The 21,952-nt window shown below is 50.7% G+C and overlaps 1 protein-coding gene across 1 annotated transcript in view; it reads left to right on the top strand.

The window, feature by feature from the left end:
* SEMA5B (semaphorin 5B) overlaps positions 1-21,952 on the top strand; it is a 38,139-nt gene that overhangs the window by 5,680 nt on the left and 10,507 nt on the right. Inside the window, exons 2-9 of the mRNA XM_015564709.1 lie at positions 164-263; positions 5,412-5,457; positions 15,853-15,915; positions 16,271-16,369; positions 17,089-17,302; positions 17,978-18,263; positions 20,105-20,240; positions 21,639-21,846. Coding sequence (XP_015420195.1) covers positions 164-263; positions 5,412-5,457; positions 15,853-15,915; positions 16,271-16,369; positions 17,089-17,302; positions 17,978-18,263; positions 20,105-20,240; positions 21,639-21,846 — 1,152 coding nt within the window. The remainder of the gene's footprint in view (positions 1-163; positions 264-5,411; positions 5,458-15,852; positions 15,916-16,270; positions 16,370-17,088; positions 17,303-17,977; positions 18,264-20,104; positions 20,241-21,638; positions 21,847-21,952) is intronic.

Here is a 21,952-nt window from a genome sequence, read left to right as displayed (position 1 = left end):
CTCTCCACCAGCTGGCTGCTCACAGGTCTCTTGGCGCCCCCTGCCTCACTGCACCCTGACTTCACGCTGACCGATTCTTCACCCTTCCATTACCCTGTCCAGTGCTGGGCAGCTGGTACCCTGGTCAGTGGTAACTGGGTGTTTGCCTCTCTCCCTTCCCCAGACCTGAAGCCCTGGGTCTCTAACTTCACCTACCCTGGAGCCCGAGACTTCTCCCAGCTCGCTCTGGATCCCTCCAGGAACCAGCTCATCGTGGGAGCCAGGTAAAATGGGGCAGGAGGGTTGGGGTCAAGAGTGCAGGTGCTTAGAATTGGGTGGAGGGAATGTTGTTTGGGGTGAGCCTACTGTGGGCATTCTCGTGTCCTGGGCTCCTGCTCCTCTCAGCCAGGCCCTCTCTGTGCCTGAATGTCTGTCTCCCACAGAAGGAAGCATTTGGGGCTGGGGGTGGAGAAGTGACCTCCAGATCTCAGCAAGCCACATACCTCCATGGCTGGCAGTTACTGAGAGCGGCCTCCTCCTGTCCCCTGTCCCTGCCATGCGGCCAGACCCAGCCTAGCTGGCACCCTCCCTGGGAGCTCCGAGCAGAGAAGGTGCCCAGGAGCCTCCTGCTGGCCGGCCGGCCACCTGCACCTGGGACTCCCCGACACAGGCCTTGCGCTTCTTTTAGGCAGGACCTGGCTTCCCTGTTATCTGACCTCCTTTAGTCCCACTGTCCAGGGCCAGTATCCAAAGGATAACACGCTCTAGGGAGAACTTATGGGGACTTTATGGGGTGGAGCAGGAGGAGATAATTCTCACAAAATTATAGATCATGAGTTCCGGTAGGGAAGGGAGCTCAGAGATGGGTGATTCCAGTGGGTCTCAAAGAGTGGACCAGCCACACCAGCAACGTCTGGGAACTTGTTAGAAAGGCAGATCCTTGGGCTCCACCCCGACCTGCTGACCAGAAGCTCTGGGGGCCAGCAGCCTGCACTTCAGCAGCCCCTCCAGGGAGTCTGAAGCACACTCAGGCTTGAGAGTCGCTGGTCTAATCCAACTGCCTTTGATGTGAACATGAAGAGGCAGAGAGGCCTGTTGAGGGCAAGGTGACCTTCTCAAGGTAATAAAGCCAGATGACAACAGTGCTGAGGACAGAACCCAGGTCCCCTGAGCCCAGGGCTGGAGTTTGTTCTGCCAGTCCGTGTAGTCCCTCCTCCTGCAGTGGTGTGTTTCAGACGCTCTCCACCCCAGAGGTCCTGATTCTGCTGTTCTGGGGCTTCGGGAGGATGATCACCAGGTGGCTGACCAGCCTTGATGTCTGGACTTTCCTGAGTGTTCCCGTCCCCTCACTGTTGTATGACAAGGGGCAGGTGAGGACAGAGCTCTGGATTAGGACCCGAGGAGTTGCATTCTTGTCCTCGGTGATCTTCTTTACCTTTGTTGTTGTTGTTATTAATCCTCACAGCAGGATATTTTTTTCTACTGATTTTTTTTAGAGAGAGTGGAAGGGAAGAGAGACAGAGGGAGAGAAACATCAATGTGAGAAAGACACATTGATTGGTTGCCTCTGCATGCACTCCCGACCAGCGCTGGGGATCAAGCCTGTGACTGAGGTACTTGCCCTTGACCAAAATCAAACCTATAGCCCTGCGGTCTGAGGGCCTACACTGACCACTAAGCAAACTGGCTAGGACTGATCTTCACCTTTGAGCCTCAGTTTCTTTATCTGTAAGGTCTGGGTTACAGTCTCTGTGCTGCCACCCTCACAGGGCGATGGCGAAGCTGGGCTGAAAGCATTTCACTTTTTATTTATTTTCTAACTATTTTTTTTATTCCTCACTTGAGGACATGCTTAGAGAGAGGAAGGGATAGAGAGAGAGAAACATGGATTATTTGCCTTCCATTGGTGCCCCTATCGGGGATCAAACCCGCAGTCCAGGTATGTGCCCTGACCAGGAATTGAACTAGTGACCTTCCAGTGCACAGAATGAAGCTCAACCAACTGAGCCACTCCGGCCAGGTTAATTTTTATTTTTAAAAGAACCAGTCACAGTGCATCGGTGCTATGTGTTCTGGTATAACATTCAGAAGGTACAAAATAGTATACAGTGAAGAGGAGGGCCACCCCTCCGCACTCCAAGCAGGACCCCTCCTTGGGGGCACGCCCTGCGGTGAGTGTGTGTGTCTGCCCAGAGGTAATCTGTACATGGGCAAGTCTACAAGAGTATGGATTTCATGTTCCAGCTCAGAGAGTAATTGTTCTACTTTTTTATTTTGAGATACTCATAGATTTACATGCAGTTGTAAGAACTAACCCAGAGAGATTCAAACCATAAGCCTTCCACCCAGTTTCTCTTAATGATAACATCTTGCATAACAGCTGAACAGCATTAGTCAGGAAGCTGACCGATAAGAGCCTTCCACCGCATTCAGGTCCCATCTGTTTTCCGTGTGTACTTTTAAAACCCTGATGTCTGGCTCTGGACTGTGTGGAAACATTTTAGAAGCTGTCATTCATCCTGTGCCGGCCGTGCGCCAGGCACTGTCTTACGTACCATGTATGTAGTGAAGCATCTAAAACATGTAGGCCGTCAGCCATGTAAAAACGCATCTAATCTTCACAAGAACCCCAGGGATGGTGTTCTATGAGTAGCCCCATTGTATGGACCCGGAAACTGAGGCTCAGAAGGAGAGGTGGCCTGCCTGTGGTCACACTGCTCTTCCCGACCCAATCTGAGGCTTCCCCCACACGGTGGACACATACCTTTTCCTATCCTTGTTTCCCCCCAATCCTGGCTGTGCCCCAAGGATCAGGGGTGGGGGGGGACCAGCCCTGGACTTGCCCCTTGCACCCCTTGAAACAAATGAAGTGGGTCCTTGGCTTCTTTCTCCTCCCTTTCTTTCGGTCACTTTCCTTCCTCCTCTCCTGCCTGTCACATTTCCCCCTCCTTTCTGAGCCCCTGGGCCTCTGGAATTCCGGCTAGGGGACATATTTTTGCTCCTTTACACCCCGCCTTGTTTCCTGAGGGATTTAGAGCGGGTCAGGCTACAGAGATTTCTCTCTGTTCTCATCTCCCAGAAGAGCAGACCTCGACGACGTTGTGATGAATGATTTTTGATGGGATGAAAATGAAAACATAAAAAAGTGATGCAATGTTTCCCCTCATTCTTTAAAGCTGTGGCTGGATGCCTGAGTTACCTAGCAGACAGCCTGGGCAGAGCCATTAGCCACAGCCCATCTGTCCCCAGGCCAGGAGGGAGAGGGTGGGGCAGCCCTTCAGGGCAGGCGGCTGGGGAGGGGCAGCAGGAGCCTGGAGCCAAGGTCATGGGTGAGGCCCGCTGGACAGCAGAGCAGCTGAGTGAGGCCTGGGCCAGCAGCCAGAGCTGGGGAAGAGGAGTCCCCAGCCCGAGCGGTCTCCTCCAGGCCCTGGGTTCATTTGGCAGGGCCCCTCTGCATTCTGGCCCACTCCACAACCTTTCCCCTCATTTCTCTTCCCAGCACAGCTGAGGGAGGCCAGAGCTTTCCAAAGCAATTACTTCTAAAAACTCCAGGAATGAAAAGAGGAATGACCAAAGATGTATGAAGGAGAGAAGACTCTTAGGGAAAACCAGTATTTTACATCTGCTTGACATTAATAAAGCATCTTAACATGCATCTTACCATTCATTGCCCTGTCTCCACCACCCTGTGAAAGAGGAAGGACAGCCACATCCTTTGCAGACGCTGAGGTGCTCAGAAGGCCCCTCACAAGCAACTGAGCTGGACTCCCCCGTCTCTGCCCCAGGGTCTATGCTGTGAACCTGCACTCTTACGTGGCCCTCGGACCGGTGGTTCTGTCACCCTCAGGTCCATGCAAGGGGGCCTTGTGGCTCCAGAGCAATTTCAGCAGTGCCTGACACTGTGTGCTCAATAGGTAACATCCTCATTAAGATTCTTTTAAAAATATATACATATGTTTTTTAATTGATTTCAAAGAGGAAGGGAGAGGGAGTGATAGAAACGTCAGTGATGAGAGAGAATCCCTTGATCGGCTGCCTCCTGCATGCCCCACACTGGGAATCGAGCCCAAAACCTGGGCATGTGTCCCAATAGGGAACTGAACCGTGACCTCCTGGTTCATAGGCCGACACTCAACTACTGAGCCACACCGGCTGGGCAAGACTCTTTTTTTGAGCAGTTTTAAGTGCACAGCAAAATTAATGGGAAGGTACAGAGAATTTCTATATACCCTCAGCCCTACATGTGCAACCTCCCCCATTGGAGCGGTAAGTCTGTTACAATTGATGAACCTACATGGGCACATCATTATCTCCCAATGTCCACAGATTATGTTATGGTGCACTGGTGGTGGTATGCATCCTCTGGGTTTGGACAAATTTATAATGATATGTATCCATGATTATGGCATCATACAGAGCATTTTCACTGCCCTGAACATTCTCTGTGCTCTGCCTGTTCATCCATTCCCTCCCACCACCAACTCCTGGCAGCCACAGATCCCCTTTACTGTCCCATAGCTGTGTCTTTTCCAGAATGTCATATAATTGGAATCAGACAGTATGAAGCCTTTTCAGATGGGCTTCTTTCATTTAGTAATATGCACGTAAGGTCCCTCTGTGTCTTGTTATGGCTTTATAGCTCATTTCTTTTTAGCGCTCAGTAATATTCCATTTTCTGGGTGGACCATGGGTTACTTATCTATTCACCTACTAAAAAACATCTTGGCTGCTTCCAGGTTGGGCGATTATGAATAAAGCTGCTATAAACATTCCACGTGCAGGGTTTGTGTGGACATATTTCCTTAAGGTTTCTGAGCAGCAGGCTGATCTGATGAAAATGGTGTTTGAGGAATCCGAGTCTGGCAGCCCGGTGCCGGCTAGACCATGGGGAAGAGCATCGCGAAGAGGCAGAGGGGGCGATTGGGCGTGAAAAGACAGGTGGTCCAGGGAGGTGGCCATGGGAAAGTCAGACCCAGAGTCACTGGGCCTGTTTGAGGAGGGGAATGGGTCCGGGAAGGAGGTGAGGGGAGAAGGCAGGTGGCCTGCCTGGGTCCCTACAAGAGCTGCAGGAGGCTTTAGCTTAAACAGAAACAGGCTCCAGGGGTGGGAAAGTGGTGGAGGCTCTTCCTGGACCTGCCAGGGTGGCCAGACACGTGTAATAGACAAGTCTGGGTTTTAACTCGTCCTTGGGCCATGTACCCACCCTGTTTCCTCGTCTGTAAAATGGCTTTTTTTTTTCTCTGTGCTCCTGGGGCTGCTGTGAGGATTCCATGAGCTAGGGGAGGTGAAGCTCTCCTTGGGGGTCCACTTACCGAAGACCCTCTGCACTCGGCACCTGTCCTGGCACCCGGCGTGTGAGGCAGGAGCAGCTGCCTTCCAGGACTGGCCTACGGGCCCAGCTTGACTGATGATTTCCGTCTTTGTTTTCACAGGAACTACCTCTTCAGGCTCAGCCTTGCCAATGTCTCCCTCCTTCAGGTACATTTGCTTCCCTTCCCTTCCCTGTAATATCCCTGGGATTTGGGAGCCCAGCTGGGGCAGCGCAAAGAGCAAGATTCACAATTTAACCCCTAACATGGAAAACAGGAGCCCCGGGCTCCTTTCACTGGCCATGGACTCCCCCTGGCTGTCAAGGTGATTGCTGGGAAGATCATTGGAAGCAGGGGTGAGGCCACGCGAACAGGGAGGCAGGGAGGCATGCACAGGGCTCCTTCCTGCGAGGAGGGGAGGAAAGGAGGCCCAGAGCTCGGTGGCCCTGGCCCTGCTTGCCTGGGCCTGACGAGTCTCAGGGTGCTGGACCTGCAGTGCTAAAGCCAGGACAGGACTGGGAAAACAGAACGGGTGGGTCATTCTAAATCCAGCGCCTAATCCACAGGAAGGCCTCTGAGTTTGGGCCTCAAGGGTCGGGATGCTGCTGGTTCCTTTCCTAGCCTGGCCTGCGTAACCCCTTCTCACCCAGCAGCTCCACTGAGCTGTGATTTGTTAATTATTTACTGCCAAGGACTCCCAAGCCTCATTCCCCAAGTGCCCTGGGTGAGAAGGCATGTTAATGGGCCTTCTTGATCCAGAACATTTGTCCCAGATTGAGAAACAGCTGTCACACCATCTCTGCAGGGGCTGAACATTCTGGAGAAAGGATGGCCGTCTCTTCTTCTTCGATGAGGAGAGAGCCCCCGTCCTCCTGTCCAAGAGGCTTGCTCGTCTCTCAGGGATCAAGTATCCATTCAGCGCTTGCTGTGTGTCCGAACTGAGCTGGGGCAGAGGGGCAGTGAGACAAGCAGAGCCTCTGACCCTCCGGTCTCACACTGCAGCCTAAAGAAGTTGATGAGTGATGCACAAAACTAGGGAATGGTACGAGGAGTTAGTCAGGCGCTGGGCTGTTTGGTATACAGTCTCACTGCAGAGGCCAGTTGGAAAAGGGGAGACCTCCTTGGTGAGCTGGTGTGACATTCTGGTCTGGTTTTTTCTTGCTTCACCTGGGTCTACACCCCACGAGCCATTGCCGCTGGTTTCCAGAGGGGAGGTTGAAGGGAACAGAAGAGACCTATCCTTCAGTCTATACCCTTACTGGCCAACTCACCTATGCATCCATCTAACCCCGTGGTCGGCAAACTGTGGCTCGCAAGCCACATGCGGCTCTTTGGCCCCTTGAGTGTGGCTCTTCCTAAGCCTTAGGAGTACCCTAATTAAGTTAATAACAATGTACCTACCTATATTTAAAATATAGTTTCTTTAAAAATTTGGCTCTCCAAAGAAATTTCAATCGTTGTACTGTTGATATTTGGCTCTGTTGACTAATGAGTTTGCCAACCACTGATCTAACCAGCTGTAATAACCATTGTTGAATACCTTGCTAAAGCCCAGCTCCAGTCCTAGGCGTGGTCCCAGGCATTTAAGATCCAAAGGTGAATCAGGTTCTATCCCTTGCCTCAAGGAGCACGTATATGAGGGACTATAAATGATCCCCTTTCCTGGATGGGACCTGTGTCGCGTGTGCCTGGAGCCTGGGCTGGAGCAAGGCAGAGGACGTCCCAGAAGCAGCATCCTGTGGCCGCCCGGCTCAGTCACAAGCAGCCCACCCAGGGCCTAGTTGTCTCTTGGCAGCCCCAGTCCTCATGTCCAGGAGGCTTGCTGGTCCCCCAATGATCAAGTATTCATCCAGCACTTTCTGTGCATCTGAACTGAGCTGGGGCAGAAGGGCAGTAAGACAAGCAGCGTCCCTCACCCTCAGGTCTCACGGACAGCCAGGAGAAGATGATGAGTGATAGATGCCAAGCCCAGCAGGTCAGGGTCTGGGGGAGCCCGTGCAGAGGCGATTCACAGTGGGTGGGAGGAAGTGGATCCAGGGGTGCTGCCCTGAGCTTAGGCAGTGGCTTTTTATTAGGCTCCCATGGAAGCAAATGAAGGTCTTCTGGGAGGAGTAAAACGGCTAAAGGAGGGAAAAGAGACAGATCTGCAAAATGAATGGCAGTACTGGGGGAAGACTGCAGGGAGGGGCTTGTGCTGGGTGTAGTGGTGGCCCAGCAGGGTCTGCACAGGCTTTGCAGGAGCTGCCCGTGGGCTGGAGCTTAAAGGATGAGAGTTACCAGGCAGCAAAGGAGGAGACATGATGTGGAACGGCATGGAGCACTGAGGGGTCCGGTGTGGCAGGATCATGGGGTGTGAGTGGGATAAGGGTGGGAGATGACGCCCGGGAGAGACAGAGGCCACGTCACAGAGGGTCTTCGTTGCTGAGTGGAGAGGTCCATGTTTTATTTTGAAGGCACTGGGGGCTCCTCAAAGGGTTTAGAGCAGAGAAGTAGATTTGGTATTTTGACCACTTGGCCCAGTGCAGAGACGAACAAGTGGAGAAGCCAGTTAGGACTCAAGTGCAATAGTCCAGACCAGTGATGGGGAGAGCTGAACTAAGGCGGCAGAGTGGGGATGGAGAGCATTGGGAGGAAGAGGTCTGCAGGTGGCAGAATCACACAGGGTCACAGCACCGGGGGGCACCAAGCACACTGTCTTCTGCATGAAAGTGACCCCTGTTGTTGAGGAGGCTGGCAGTGCTGGAGAGCTTAGGAAGGCTTGGGCCACAGTGGTGCCATCCAGGATTCTGGCTGGCATAGCTGAGTAGTGTAGATCAGGATGGGCATGGAGCTCGCCTGACTCCAGGCAGTGGTTCTCCCACAGCTGTCCACTGGAATCACCAGAGGAGCTTTAGAAAACAGCGATGCCTGGGTCCCACCCTCAGAGACTCATTTACTTGGTCTGGGGTCCAGCTGGGCACTGGGATTTGTAAAAGCTCAAGGTGCAGCCAAATTTAGGAGCCGCTGCTCCAGGATGTCAACGAGGCTTTTCTGTAGGTGCTGCCCAACTGGTTTGGCTTCCCCAGGTGTCCTTGAAGCTGGTGCCCATTTCTGGGTCTGTCCCTTATCAGATGTTAGACACTCCAGGTTGATGACCAGGCCTCGGGTTTGGTTCACCCAATGCCATGTTGATCTCAGCCATAGGAAGATATCTTGGGTGAGCCCATAATTTGTGCTGAGGGCAGGCTCTGCTTCGGGGGGCTCTCTGAAGGACTCTGCAAACCAGCCCCAAGTACACCAGGAATTAGTTTTACCATCTTTTTAGGTCATCTCTTAGGAGCCTGATCTCTGGTATTCAGACTAAATTCTTCCCAATGAAACTAAAAAGAAAGAAAATTACATTGCATGTCCATGTCCCCACCATAGGGGGCACCATCTGGTCACAAGGCAGAGAGAATGGGAGAAGTTGGAGTTCAGTTCCCCATCCCTCAAATAGGCTGGCAGCAGACCTCAGCCGCTGGCCACCAGGCCTGATGAGAAATTCCCAACTCCAGCGAGCCAGTTCCCTGCCACAGCCCAGCCCAAGGAGGCTTCAGGTCCCTGCTTGTAAATGTTCAGTCCCCAAATCTGCTACCGCAGGTGACTCACAGCAAACAAGTGCTAACAATGAGCTGCACTGCTACCCCCGCCCAGCTTCCTTGACTCTCCAACTGCCTGGGGTCCGCATGGCCGTAACGTAACTCTCCATTACAGCCCACTGCTCCTTCCGTATGGCCCCAGGGCACGCTTTAACCAAACTTTAAAGCTCAGTGCTTTATCAGTAGTTTCAATAATTAATATCCCTTAAAAAAATCTAAGTGCAAACAGTTCATGCAAACCAGTGTCCATTAAAAGGATGTTTGAGTGCCTACCCCTTATTAAACAGTTTATGTAAACTACTGCTCCTTAAGACAAATCGAAATACCCCAGTCACCTCCAGTCTCCAAGCACTGAATGGAGGGGCATGGGTGGGAGGGACACACACACATGCTTTCAAAGGAAGTGGAGAAATCAAATCAGCTCACCTGTGATGTTATTTATCAGTGTAACTTAATAAACTGGCCTGGGAAAGGAAAGGTGGCACGTGGTCGGCAGGGTCAGGGGCGGCTGTGTGATGAGCTAAGTTGGGTTTGGCAATTAGGAGAGGAGTGATGAGACCAGAGCATGGCATGGCTGGAGGTCTAGTGGCAATGGCTTTCTGATCTCGGGCTGCCAGGTGTCCTGCAAGTGCAGAAATGAGGACCTAAATGCACAGACGCATCGGAACGCATCCCGGGCTGGGTCCGGTCCGGGCCTGGGCACACAGTGAGGCTGATTCTGAGCTCTCGCCTAGTTACCTCCACGTTCTCCGAGCTAGTCTGGCAGCTCTAGAGTTGTCTGAAATCTAAACTCTGCTGAGTACTCAGAAGATGTCTTAATGTTCAGCCACTGTCTCTGATGTCCAGGGGAGTTGCTGAGTTTGCAAGGAGCTTACCCAGTTCCTGGCTGCCTCGCCTGCTCTCTGTGGTGGCTGAAAACCATGCAGTTATTCTGCTACTGGAGATTGCCATCCTGGAATTTCCGGGACAGTCCCAGTTTAAAGCACTATGTGTGGCAGATGGATCATTCATCTCTATCTGGACTCCTTCATAAAACTCCACGAGAGGACAGTGACAGATGTTAAAGGCACAGATGCACCATGACAGGACAAAAGAGACGTCAGTGGACAAGAGATTAACTGCATTCTGCGGAGATGGAGAGTGGATGGAGCAATCGCAACTGATTTATCAGAAGAGTTTACAAAGGGGATATGGCAGACTCCTAGAAGGCTCAGAAACTGGGTGTCAGATGTTGTGGACTGTGAGGATGAGGTGCAAGCCCAAAAGGAGGGAATGGTTGAAATTCTCTAAATTGAGAGGTTGGAACCCAAATCTCCTGTCCCATCCCACACAGCCATCCCTGCCTCCATTTTACCCCTCCCCCTTTCTCTAAAGACCCAACTGGTGAGGCTCCAAATTTGGAGACTCCAGGAAAGGGGAGGACACTGATAGGGTTTGAGGCTCAAACAATGTTTCTCCTCTTCCTCTCTTTGTGCAATTTATTCGTTGAATAAACCTGGTCATGTGCCCTACAGAGTTTCCCACAGTCTGGATTTTGCTGATTGCAATCCAAGCATAACTTAACATGTTCCCCTGTCCCCTGTATCATCTGTAAATTGATTGTTAGAGCTAAAGACTTTATTCCATTTAGATTCCCGCAAGATTACTTTAAAGGTGTTATTGAGTATCTTTAAAGGTTAGAATATGATTTTCTCTAGAGGATGAGTTTTTTTTAACATATATTAGCAATTACTGATGATTGTTTCCTGGATCCATTAATTCCTTTGCCGTTATAATGTATTAGCTGGATTACTTCTGCAAAGAGATACTTCTCTTCATCTACTATTTGGTTACCCAACAATAGTCATATAGGAAAGGCAGAATAAATGTTTGATACTCTATCTTTATTTACCAGTATCTGTCAATGGTAATCAATTAATTGTATTCTTTTGTTATTATTTTTACAGACTCCTGGCTTTAAACATTATCTATCCATTGCATGACTATCCCATCTTTTGTCACTAAGGGGCTGCTTCAAGTTGGCTCCTTGGTCCTTTGACATGATGATGCCAATCACCTGTGATTGCATCCTTGCTTTTGATAAAGGAAATGTTTGAAGCTCACCTTTCACATTCCCTAAACCCAGACCTGGAATAAGCCATTGCTCCAAGAAGTTTTTGTTCCTTTCAGTGGGAAATGGATAGGGATTTATTTTCCAATATAAGCAAATAGTCAAAAATCCCCAGACATTTGAGGAAAGTCTCAGTGAAAGAGAAAGATCAAAACAAACAAGCAAACTGAGTGAAGGAAGCTGTCAGAAACAGGGTCAATGCAAGAACTAAAAGAAAACATTAAAAAATTAATTAGGAAAAATAATTAGACTCTTCTGAGATATAAAAATATATCTTGTTACATAAAACAATAAGTTAAAAATATGGACATTAAAAATATGATTGTGGAAATAAAATTTGAATTTAGAAGATAACATTGAAGAAAAATCTCCCAGAAGTTAGAACAACAACAAGAAAACAAGAAATGAAAAACAGGAGAGAAATAACAGAAAACTAGATGATAAATATGCAAAGGCCAACAGTGGATTGGATTAATAAGAGTTACAGAGAAAGAGAACAGAAAAAAAGGTGAGGAAGAAATTAAGGACAAAATAACATGAGAATATTTGCCAAAACAGAGGATGAGCCATTACACTGAAAGAGTTGACTGAGTTCCCAAAAGAGACCTGCACTAAGGCACATCTGTGTGAAGGCACATCAGGATTCGGTTATCAAAGAGAAGACCCTGAAAGCTCCCAGAGCCTAAAGAAAATGCTCACTACCAAAGATGGGGAATGAGACTCACACCAGACTTCAGAATAGCAATCCTGGATTCTAGAAGACAATGGAGGAATAAATACCTTGGAAATTCTGAGTGAAAAAATATTTTCAGCCTAAAAATCTGTATCAAAACTGTCAATCAAGTATGAAGATAGGTTGAATCAGACATGCAAGAGTTTTTTAAAAATTGATCTACCGTATTCCTTTCCTTAGGAAGATACTGGAGATGTGCTCCACCAAAATAAGCATGTAAATCAAGAAAGAGGGATTCAGCAAGCAGGAAAGGAGAGAAGGTAAGTCCCAGGTGAACAGGCACGCAGGAGGCTTCCGGCCACACTCAGGCAGGAGGAAGAGGATGGGGACTCAAAGGTGATCTGAACCATTTGTGTGTGCAGTTAGCCAACAACATCGAGAGGGGTTTGTAACACTTGTTGAGCTCCTGGGGAAAATTAGTAATTTGCAAAACAAGCAAATGAAGAAAATGATCCAAGATAATTATTCCATTCAGGAAAAACACAAAGTTGATCAAGAAAGAAAACCTCATCAGAATAGGCAAATTTCCTTGATTCTCAGATGCACGTTTTCACATTTTTAAAGAGTCTGAAATCAGGGCACGTCTTTCCGTCGAAGGCATCCTACAGTCGCTGGGGCCAGACTGCAGTTCTGGTGGAGTTGTCATTGCCTGTGCTTGAACCTGGTCATCATTCCCGTGTTCCAATTCTACAACACCAACCAGTTGACATTTTAGTCCACAAGCCATTTTCAGATGATATGAGGAGGGAATAGGAGTCCTGGTTTGTCAGAGGACCTTCTGCGAGCACCTTCTGGTAAGACCAAGAAAGTGCCAGCATCCAATCTTGCAGGATGGGATCAATAGCTTGGAAGAAAACTCTGGAGAACAGAGCGGAACATTGTTTAAGAATTGCTGTATCCCTATACCCTGGGTAGTTCAAAGAATGATATGCCAAGACAAGCAAACAACAGCAACAGAAAATGAGTGCTGACAATGGAATAGAAAAGTGATTCAGACGAGATGAACTATGAATTCAGAGAAGATTTAAGGACACTCAGTTCTGCTTACATTTTTCTTTTTTGTATGCACAATACCGGTATATGACTTAAAGTGTCTAAGAGCACTGCCAATAAATTTACATTAAAACTAAGTAATAAAGGTTTGGCAGCATATATTCTTTCTTAGTGGTTCATATTACAATCAGCGATGCAACCTGGGGTATTAAGTTGGTAGTAGTGAACAATTTTTACATATTTACAATACTAATTAAATAATAATGTTGATTTTTAATTAAATTACTATCACATTCAAAGATTAAAGAATTGATATTATAGAATTGTAATGGGAAGATGGGGAGGGCGAAATGAATGTGTGCTTTGAGGCAGGAGAGATGGGGATGAGTAAGCGGGGGAAATCTTCACCTCCATAGCAGAAGTCAGAAGATGAAATCTGAGGTTGACACTTCTTTTTTTAAAATACATTTTGTTGATTCTTTACAGAGAGGAAGGGAGAAAGATAGAGAGCCAGAAACATCGATGAGAGAGAAACATCGACCAGCTGCCTCCTGCCCCCTCCCCACTGGGGATGCACCCACAACCAAGGCACATGCCCCTGACCAGAATCAAACCTGGGACCCTTCAGTCCGCAGGCCAACGCTCTACCCACTGAGCCAAACTGGCTAAGGCGACACATATTTTTTAGAAACTGAATTAAACACACACAGAGGAATAGTTGAAAGTAGTTGACCTTGAGAAATGGAGTTGGGGTGTGAGAGGAGGCTACTTGAGTTATTTAAATAATTTTTTCATACTACTTAACTTTTTCAACTCTGTGCATCATTACTTTGATAAAAATAATTTTTAAATAAAATAAATGACTCAAGCCCATTTTATGCTGTTATCATTATAAATATACATATTCTTTGCAGGCCATCTGCTCTCGCTTTTGGTTTGAGAAATCTATTCGCTGTGAGAGGCTGTAGGATGCAGCAGAGAGAGCTGAGTGCTGGTCTCGTCTGAGTTGGCATGTTGGGTTTGTTGCCTACTAGCTTTGTGACCTTGGGCATATGACTCCACTTCTCTGAGCTTCATTTTCCTCACCTGTAAAATGAGTAAAAGGCTGCGTGTTTCACTGGCTGTGCTGAGGATCAAAGAGAGAAGGTGTGGCAAGTCCCTGGCACAGTGCTTGTCCTGGGGTTTAGCCCAGGGTGACTTTAACTCCTTTTGATTGAACACACCTGACCCCACCCAGTAAGATTCCCACCCCCTTGGGAATAAGCCTGACCCCTTCAAAGTGCCCCTGTGCTGAGGGATCCCAAGGCCCTTTGCCCACACAGTCCCCCGCAGCCATCTGCGTTCCAGAGCTTTAGGCCTGGACATGTGCAATGTTTGTGAGTCGCTGCGCTTTTCTACCCACAAAGCCCTGAGGTTTCTTGTCTATGCCCCTCTTTCCTTCTCACACCGGGCTTAGCCTGGGAACTGCTGGGGCCCTGAGGATGACAGTGGCTCCCTGGTTTGTTTGTTTTTTTTTAATATATTTTATTGATTTTTTACAGAGAGGAAGGGAGAGAGATAGAGAGTTAGAAACATCGATGAGAGAGAGACATCGATCAGCTGCCTCCTGCACATCTCCCACTGGGGATGTGCCCGCAACCAAGGTACATGCCCTTGACCGGAATCGAACCTGCGACCCTTCAGTCCGCAGGCCGACGCTCTATCCACTGAGCCAAACTGGTTTTGGCGGCTCCCTGGTTTTTGTCCAAGTGAACCCCACAGCAATGTGGCTAGATGCCAGGGGTCATTTGTCCTTCCCCTGAGCCCCTGGCCTGGCCTGGCAGGATGAGCCCAGCCTGCTCCTGGGTCTGATGCAGGCATGACCAAACTTGTCACCGCTCCTGAATCCAGGAAGTCAGCCCTCCCTCGGCCCCACAAAGCAACCACCTCGGGCCTGTGGGAGGCTGCGATCTGGAAAGCAGAGAGCAGCCCTGTCCCCTTCCAGGCACCCTTCTTGCCCTCTCACCCCTGGGCCCCTAGACCCCAGCAGGCAGTGACTGCACAGCTAGAAGGAGCTTTGTTAGAAATAAGAAGAGGGATTCTTTTATTGTCCCCGTTTGGGTGGGAGAGCTGCTTGCTCAGGGCTCCCACTCCCTGGACAGGTAGGCAGTTCATATTTATACAGGTGACCCAGAAATCTCTAAAAAGCCGCACACCAGGGCTGTTGACATTGCCTGGACCTGAAGGGTATCACTTCTCCTTCCAGATGCTCTTTGGAGGCCAGGAGGGACTGGCTGAGAGTAGAGACGGAATAGATGAAGCGGGGAGTGGAACAGCCCCTCCCAGGCCATGGGCACTTGGGAACATGACAGTGTCCTCTGGGTCCCTGAGTGGAAGCTGTGTCCCCGGGCACGTTGCCTCGTGATGGAGCATGCTGGATGCTAAAGGAGAGCGAGAAGGGACGCAGACAGCTCAGAGCTGGGGCAGGGAGAGCAGTGGGGAGAGTGGAAGTCCTGGGTTCTGGAGATGGTGGGATAAAGACATACACACAGAGCCCTTGAATGTGGAATGTGGGTCCCAATCCCAGCTCTACTCTGTAGCAGCAGCAAGTCACACAGAATGTGAGTTTCTTCATCTAAAAACAACAAAAAAGCACTTTGCACGGTTGTAGATTAAACATAGATCTCTGAGGTTTGCAGAATCTAGCCTTCCTTGCCTCCCACTCATTGAGGGACATGTGGTACATGAGGGAAGCACGTTTCCCGTTGCCCACTCAGGCCTGGGGTGGTCCTGAAGGTGGACTACTTCCAGCTCTTGCTGTCCCAGGGAGCAAGGCTCCGGGAGGTCCTAGGATGGAGCTTCAGGGGATGCAGCTGAGGAAGCTGGTACTCCTGCCTCCCCAGACCCTAGCAGGTGCGGAGGGTGTTGGGCTGAGGGGATGTTCACTCCTTAAAGATCTCTGGGTACCAAGGTCTGCAGCCCACTGGGTCTCCGTGGATGTAGTGAGAGGAACCCTTACCCTGCAGGCTGTCCCTGACCTTTTCCCAGCTTCCTGTCCACCCAGACCCTGACAGCTGCCTGCCCTGGCAGCGAGTGGCACAGCTGTGTGATGTCTGTGTCCTCTCCCCACAGGCCACAGAGTGGGCCTCCAACGAGGACACGCGCCGCTCCTGCCAAAGCAAAGGGAAGACGGAGGTATGTGACCTTGCTGGTCCGGGATCCTGGCTGGGGCCAGTAGGAGGCTGGTGGTTTCGGGATGTATGGGCATGCTGTGGGCACAAGGCCACCTTGCACAGGCCCAGACTGGATGCACTGGGGGCTTCTGGGCGGGTGAGGTCAGCCCTGAGCATTTGAGTGGGCAGTGATGCAGTAAGACAGCCGGGGAGGGAGATAGGGGGGCAGAGGACACCCACATTGCGACCTGAACTTCAGATCAGGGTGAGCTGGGACACAGGGCAGTGCTTTTATGTATCTGTGGTGCAGTGCTGAGAGGGGAAGACACCCAGAGCCTGGAGAGCTGTCCCTTTATCACCTCCTCTTCTTGCTTCAGGAGGAGTGTCAGAACTACGTGCGCGTCCTGATTGTCACTGGCCGGAAGGTGTTCCTGTGTGGGACCAACGCCTTCTCCCCCATGTGCTCCAGCAGGCAGGTGGGGACTGCTCCGGGGGCGGGGGGGCAGTCAGAAAGGGACTTGGCAGGTTCTCCCACCCAGGCACATAGCCTTGGAGTAGGGGTGCCAAATTTAGCAAACAACAAAACCCAAAACAAGAAAGGATGCCCAGTTAGATTTAATTTCCGATAAACAACAAATTATGTTTTAGCCTAAGTATGTGCCATGAAAGATTTGGGCCATACTGCCCAGGCGGGGTGGCTCAGTGGTTGAGTGTCAACCTATGAACCAAGAGGTCATGATTCAATTCCTGGTCAGGGCACATGCCCAAATTGTGGACTTGATCCCCAGTAGGGGGTGTGCAGGAGGCAACTGGTCAATGATTTGCTCTCATCATTGATGTTTCTACCTCCCTTTCCCTCTCCCTTCCTCTTTGAAATAAATAAATAAAATGATTTGGGACATACTTATACTAAAAAATTATTTGTTGCTCATTGAAATTCACTTTTTACTAGGCCTGCCGTGTTTTCTCGGTGTACCTGACTGTGCAGGGGCCAGAGGCAGGTGGAGCTCCTGACGCAACCTTCCCCTCTGTGAGGGCTGCTTCCGCAGAGGGACTGTGGGGTGGGCATTGAGGGGGAGGCTGGGAGGGTGAGGCTCACAGAGACCAGGGGCCCAGGAGGAAACAAACTCTGAGGCGGGAAAACAGGCAGCCCTTGGATCTCAGGGGAAAGTGCCCCATCTCCCTGCCATCCCAGGTGGGGAACCTCAGCCGGACGATGGAGAAGATCAATGGTGTGGCCCGCTGCCCCTACGACCCTCGCCACAACTCCACAGCTGTCATCTCCTCCCAGGGGGAGCTCTACGCAGCCACAGTCATCGACTTCTCAGGTCGGGACCCTGCCATCTACCGGAGCCTGGGCAGTGGGCCGCCCCTTCGCACTGCTCAGTATAACTCCAAGTGGCTCAATGGTAAGGAGACACAGCCCCAATGGTGGGGTTCCCCCAGCCCACCCTGACCCCCATTAGTCCTCCTCCCTGCCCAACCTCTGAAAGGTCTCACACTGGCTTCAACAAGGGGCCCAGAGTAGGGTGCATGTTTGCCCAAGGAGATGGACTCTGGCTGGAATCACAGATGCCCTGAGCACCCAGGGCAGATGGGGGGCAGGCTGTGAGGGGAAAGGAAGAGTTGGGAATTGATTTGGAGGAAAAGTGACTGGGGAGGGTAGCATGAGTTTCCTGTCCCTTGGAGTTGAATCCCTGCTTCTCCACTAACTAGCTGTGTGACCTTGAGCAAGTATTGACCTTTCTGTGCCACAGTGTTCTCATCTATGACCTGGGGCTGATCATAGTGCTAACCTCCTAGGTGGTTAAGAGGGTTAAATGGCTGATGCATATAAAGTACTCATAATAGTGCCTGGTACATAATAGTACTGGGTACTATTATGTGCCCAGTAATGCATGTCAGCTATTATTACAACTGCCCTTCGCATTGGAGGTGGGAGCAGGGTTAGTTAGAGCCTCCAGGTTGCCAGGCTGGCAGAGGGTGTCACGCCTACCTGGGAAAATGGAAGTAGGCGACTACTCCGGACTCTGCCCCCTTCCTCCCTGCTGGCCTGCCCCACCCTGTTCCTCTTCTGCCCCCAGAGCCTAACTTTGTGGCAGCTTATGATATTGGGCTGTTTGCGTACTTCTTCCTGCGAGAGAACGCGGTGGAGCATGACTGTGGGCGCACCGTGTACTCGCGGGTGGCCCGCGTGTGCAAGAACGACGTGGGGGGCCGCTTCCTGCTGGAGGACACGTGGACCACGTTCATGAAGGCCCGGCTCAACTGCTCCCGCCCGGGCGAGGTCCCCTTCTACTACAACGAGCTGCAGAGTGCCTTCCACCTGCCCGAGCAGGACCTCATCTACGGGGTCTTCACCACCAACGTGTGAGTCCCTGCCTCCGCCACCCCTTCCCTGAGATGCCTGGACAGGCGCTGGTCTGGCCTCGCAGCCTGGTGGGCTCGGGGAAGCCCCTCTCTGAGTCTTGTTTCTCTTTCTGTGCAATGGGGACTGTGGTGCCTTCTGCACCGGGTCCTCTGAGGATTTAGTGACTTGCTGCCCTGCCGTGGTCAGCATGGATTCTGGGTTGCCATGAAGGCCAGATATGAAGAAATAAAAGGAGCTGGGTTGTGACTTCATGAAGAAGTTGTGGTGATAAGAGAGAAACAGCTGCCTTGAAGGAGGGGATGGCAGCTCCGGAAGGGTCTGGCAGCAGCCTATCGGGGAGACTCAGAGAGGGTCTTACAGTCCCGTCCAGCCTCAGGATTCTATGGCCTTGCTAACCCTACCCAGCAAAGCAAGAGCAGACCTTAAGGAGCTTACCTTCTAGAGAGGGTGGTTATCAGTAGCTGTGATATTAATATCTCACCATTTTAATCATGGTAAATGCTACAAAGGGAAAGGGTAGTGAGTGCACAGGGAAACCTCTAAACATATAGAAGGGTGGTGATCAGGGGAGACTTCCTGTAGGAAGTGACGCCCACAGGATAAATAGGAATTAACTAGGGGAGAGGAGCAGCCTAGTCCAAGGGAACCGCACATGCAAAGCTTTTGGGTAGGAAGAAATGTTTGAGGAACGGAGCCAGACCAGAGTGTCAAGAGCCTGGAGGGAGAGGAGGAGAAAGACAGGAGGAGGCAGAAGGGCTGGGAGAGGGAGGATTATGTCCTGCAGGCCTTATAGACTGTTTTACTGGTTTTGATATTTATCCTAAGAGCAATAAATTATTGAAGGACTTGAAGAGTCCAGAGACTAGCTGGGATGTGCATTTTGAAGCACACACTCTGGCTGCTGAGTGGAGAATGGATTACAGGAGACGAGGCAGCGGCAGGCACAGGGCAGCATCCAGGGGAGATGATGGCAGCGGAGACCAGGCAGAAATGGACACATTTGAGAGAGGGACTAAATGCAGAGAATGGAACTGGAAACACTTGGTGTAGTGATATCATCTCTGAACTGTTCACATCAGACTCATAGAAACCTGAGACTCTGTGACTGAAAGGGGTCTTAGAGGTCATTTGGCTCAGGGTGTTGTGGGCTGCAATATATCAGTGGTTTGCTAACCTTCTTTTAAAATAAATAAATAAATAAATAAAACAGAATAGACTGGAATAAAAATATCAGAGTATAATGTATTTAATAAGGGTAAGTATTATCTCATAAAACTTCATTGTATATGCGTGTGTGCATATATGTGTGTGTTATACTAAGTTGTAATATAAAATACTAGAGGCCCGATGCATGAAATTCTTGCAAGGTGCTCGGCTCTCACAGCCCTGGCTGCCTCAGCCCTGTCCCTCGGCCCCACCCCATGCCCCCTGCCCACTGGTTGTTCTGGAAGATCATTCCAGAAGGTTGGTCTGCTGTTCAGTCTAATTAGCATATTAGCTCTTTATTATATAGGATATTTCCTACAGTGGCCATGAATAAAATGAAAATGCTGAGTTTATTTGACCCTCCCACGGGAGAAGGGGAGGGGCTGAGGCGGTAGCACGGAGAAACCCACCAGGGCTCTCATCAGTGGCCTTTGTTCCCCAGAGGGTTCCCAGAGCATAAGGACCACGTTTCCTCCTCTGAGACCCTCCATCACACAGGGGGCACCAGGCTCATTGTAGGTGTTCAGTCAGCCTTGGAGCGGTGCCAGGCGGTGCCTTGACTGCTGGCTGTGGGGTTGAAGGAGGGTGCTTAGGCCTATGCGGGGGCAGCATTTCACCACCTCTTGCCTTTCAGAAATAGCATCGCTGCTTCAGCTGTCTGCGCCTTCAACCTCAGTGCCATCTCTCAGGCTTTCAACGGCCCGTTTCGCTACCAGGAGAACCCCAGGGCTGCCTGGCTCCCCATCGCCAACCCCATCCCCAATTTCCAGGTACAGCTTCTCCTCTCTGCCCCTCTCTGTACACATGGACTACCAGTCACAAGCCGACTCCCAAGCCTGTCCCTGCTCATCTGCGCCCATCTGAGGGGGTCTACAGTGGTCCCCTACGAGGGTAGTAACCTCTAAGACTGTGGGACAAGAAAGGTAGAGCGGTTGGGTCACAGAGCAAGGGATCATGCTCTGAGCCATCTCTAAATGTGACCCCTCCTCCAGGAAGGTAGAGAGGTCGGACCAGGAGAGCACACATATTCTCTCTGGCAGAATTTGGGGATTTTGGCTGAAGCTTGCTTGCCGTCTGCCTGGGTACTAATGCCTGGAGGGTCTCAATGTCAGCAGTGGTGAGGGTGTGTCATCACCTGATTGATTTCCTCAATTGTTTTTGCCAGCAACAGATCTAAACTTTCCCTGTTTCTATGTGTTGTTTTCCTGTTCCTATGTTGAACTTTTTCTGTTTCTATGCGTTAGTACATCTTGTTTACTGCAGGCCCTCCCTTGGTTTCCCACGCCTCCCACTTTGAGTCCAGAAACATTTTATTATTTCTGCTTGGTTGATTCCTGTGGTTAGGCTGCTCAAACTGCCATGCCTGCCCCTGCCTATGTTTTACCTGCCCTTGTTTCCCACTGGACCCCTGCCCTATTGGCCTGCGTTTCAAGTTAATCCTCTCAAGGGCACTGGGTGCCCTGGGTGGTATGGGAAAGAGCCATGGGGCAAAGGAAACTATGGATGGTGGACTTTAATGTCCATCAACTTCTTGTCCAGGCCAGAAGCGAGCAGGGGGAGACTTCAGGCTTTGTGGTCCAACAAGCTTGACCCAGACCTACCCCTCTCTCTGTGTGTGACCTTGGGCAAGTCGCTCAACCTCCTTGCATCACTTTTTCTTTATCTGGCATGCAGGGACAATTCCACTGACCTCATAGATATGTGTGAGGGTTGATAAGCACCTGATGTGGTGCCTGGAATGTAGTAGGTGCTCAATAAATGGTGGTAGTCTGTCGGTTTTGGTTTGGAAGGCATACGAACTTGAGCAGGTAGGGACAAGAGAGAGGAAGGCAGAGCTGACACAACATGAGGGAGGGGCGCCTAGGGCCACAGCATAAGATCAGAGGACACTTGTTATCCACACTCAAATAATCCGTTTTTTTAGACAATACAGTCTCCCCCTCCTTTTCCCCAGCCCTGGCAGGTCCTTCCTGCCCCACCTTCCCAGCCTCAGTTTCCCTTAGTTCCCAAAGAGGCATCTCTTCCTGGAAGGGGGTGCAGGGGACTGGGTGGGGGAGGACTGAAGAACCAGAGTGTGCCCGTGACCGCCTGGGTTACACTAAGAAAGGAGGGAGTCAGGGATTGCGCAGCCCAGTGGCTACGCACCGGTGACCCGCCTCCCCGCGCAGTGCGGCACCCTGTCCGAGGTGGGCCCCAATGAGAACCTGACGGAGCGCAGCCTGCAGGACGCACAGCGTCTGTTCCTGATGAGTGAGGCGGTGCAGCCGGTGACCCCTGAGCCCTGCGTCACCCAGGACAGTGTTCGCTTCTCACACCTCGTGGTGGACCTAGTGCAAGCCAAGGACACGCTCTACCACGTGCTCTACATCGGCACCGGTGAGCTGGCCAGCGGGTCGGGGTGCGAAGTGGGAGGAGGTTGAGGGGCGAGGGCTAGGGCCGTGAGGTTCCCGGCCCTTTAAGGCCACCCTCACCTGACCCTTCC

The sequence above is a fragment of the Myotis davidii genome, unplaced genomic scaffold, assembly GCF_000327345.1.
Source record: "Myotis davidii unplaced genomic scaffold, ASM32734v1 scaffold841, whole genome shotgun sequence".
Taxonomy (NCBI): domain Eukaryota; kingdom Metazoa; phylum Chordata; class Mammalia; order Chiroptera; family Vespertilionidae; genus Myotis; species Myotis davidii.
Note: the sequence above shows the minus strand (reverse complement) of the source record. Positions and strands in the feature narration are given on the sequence as shown.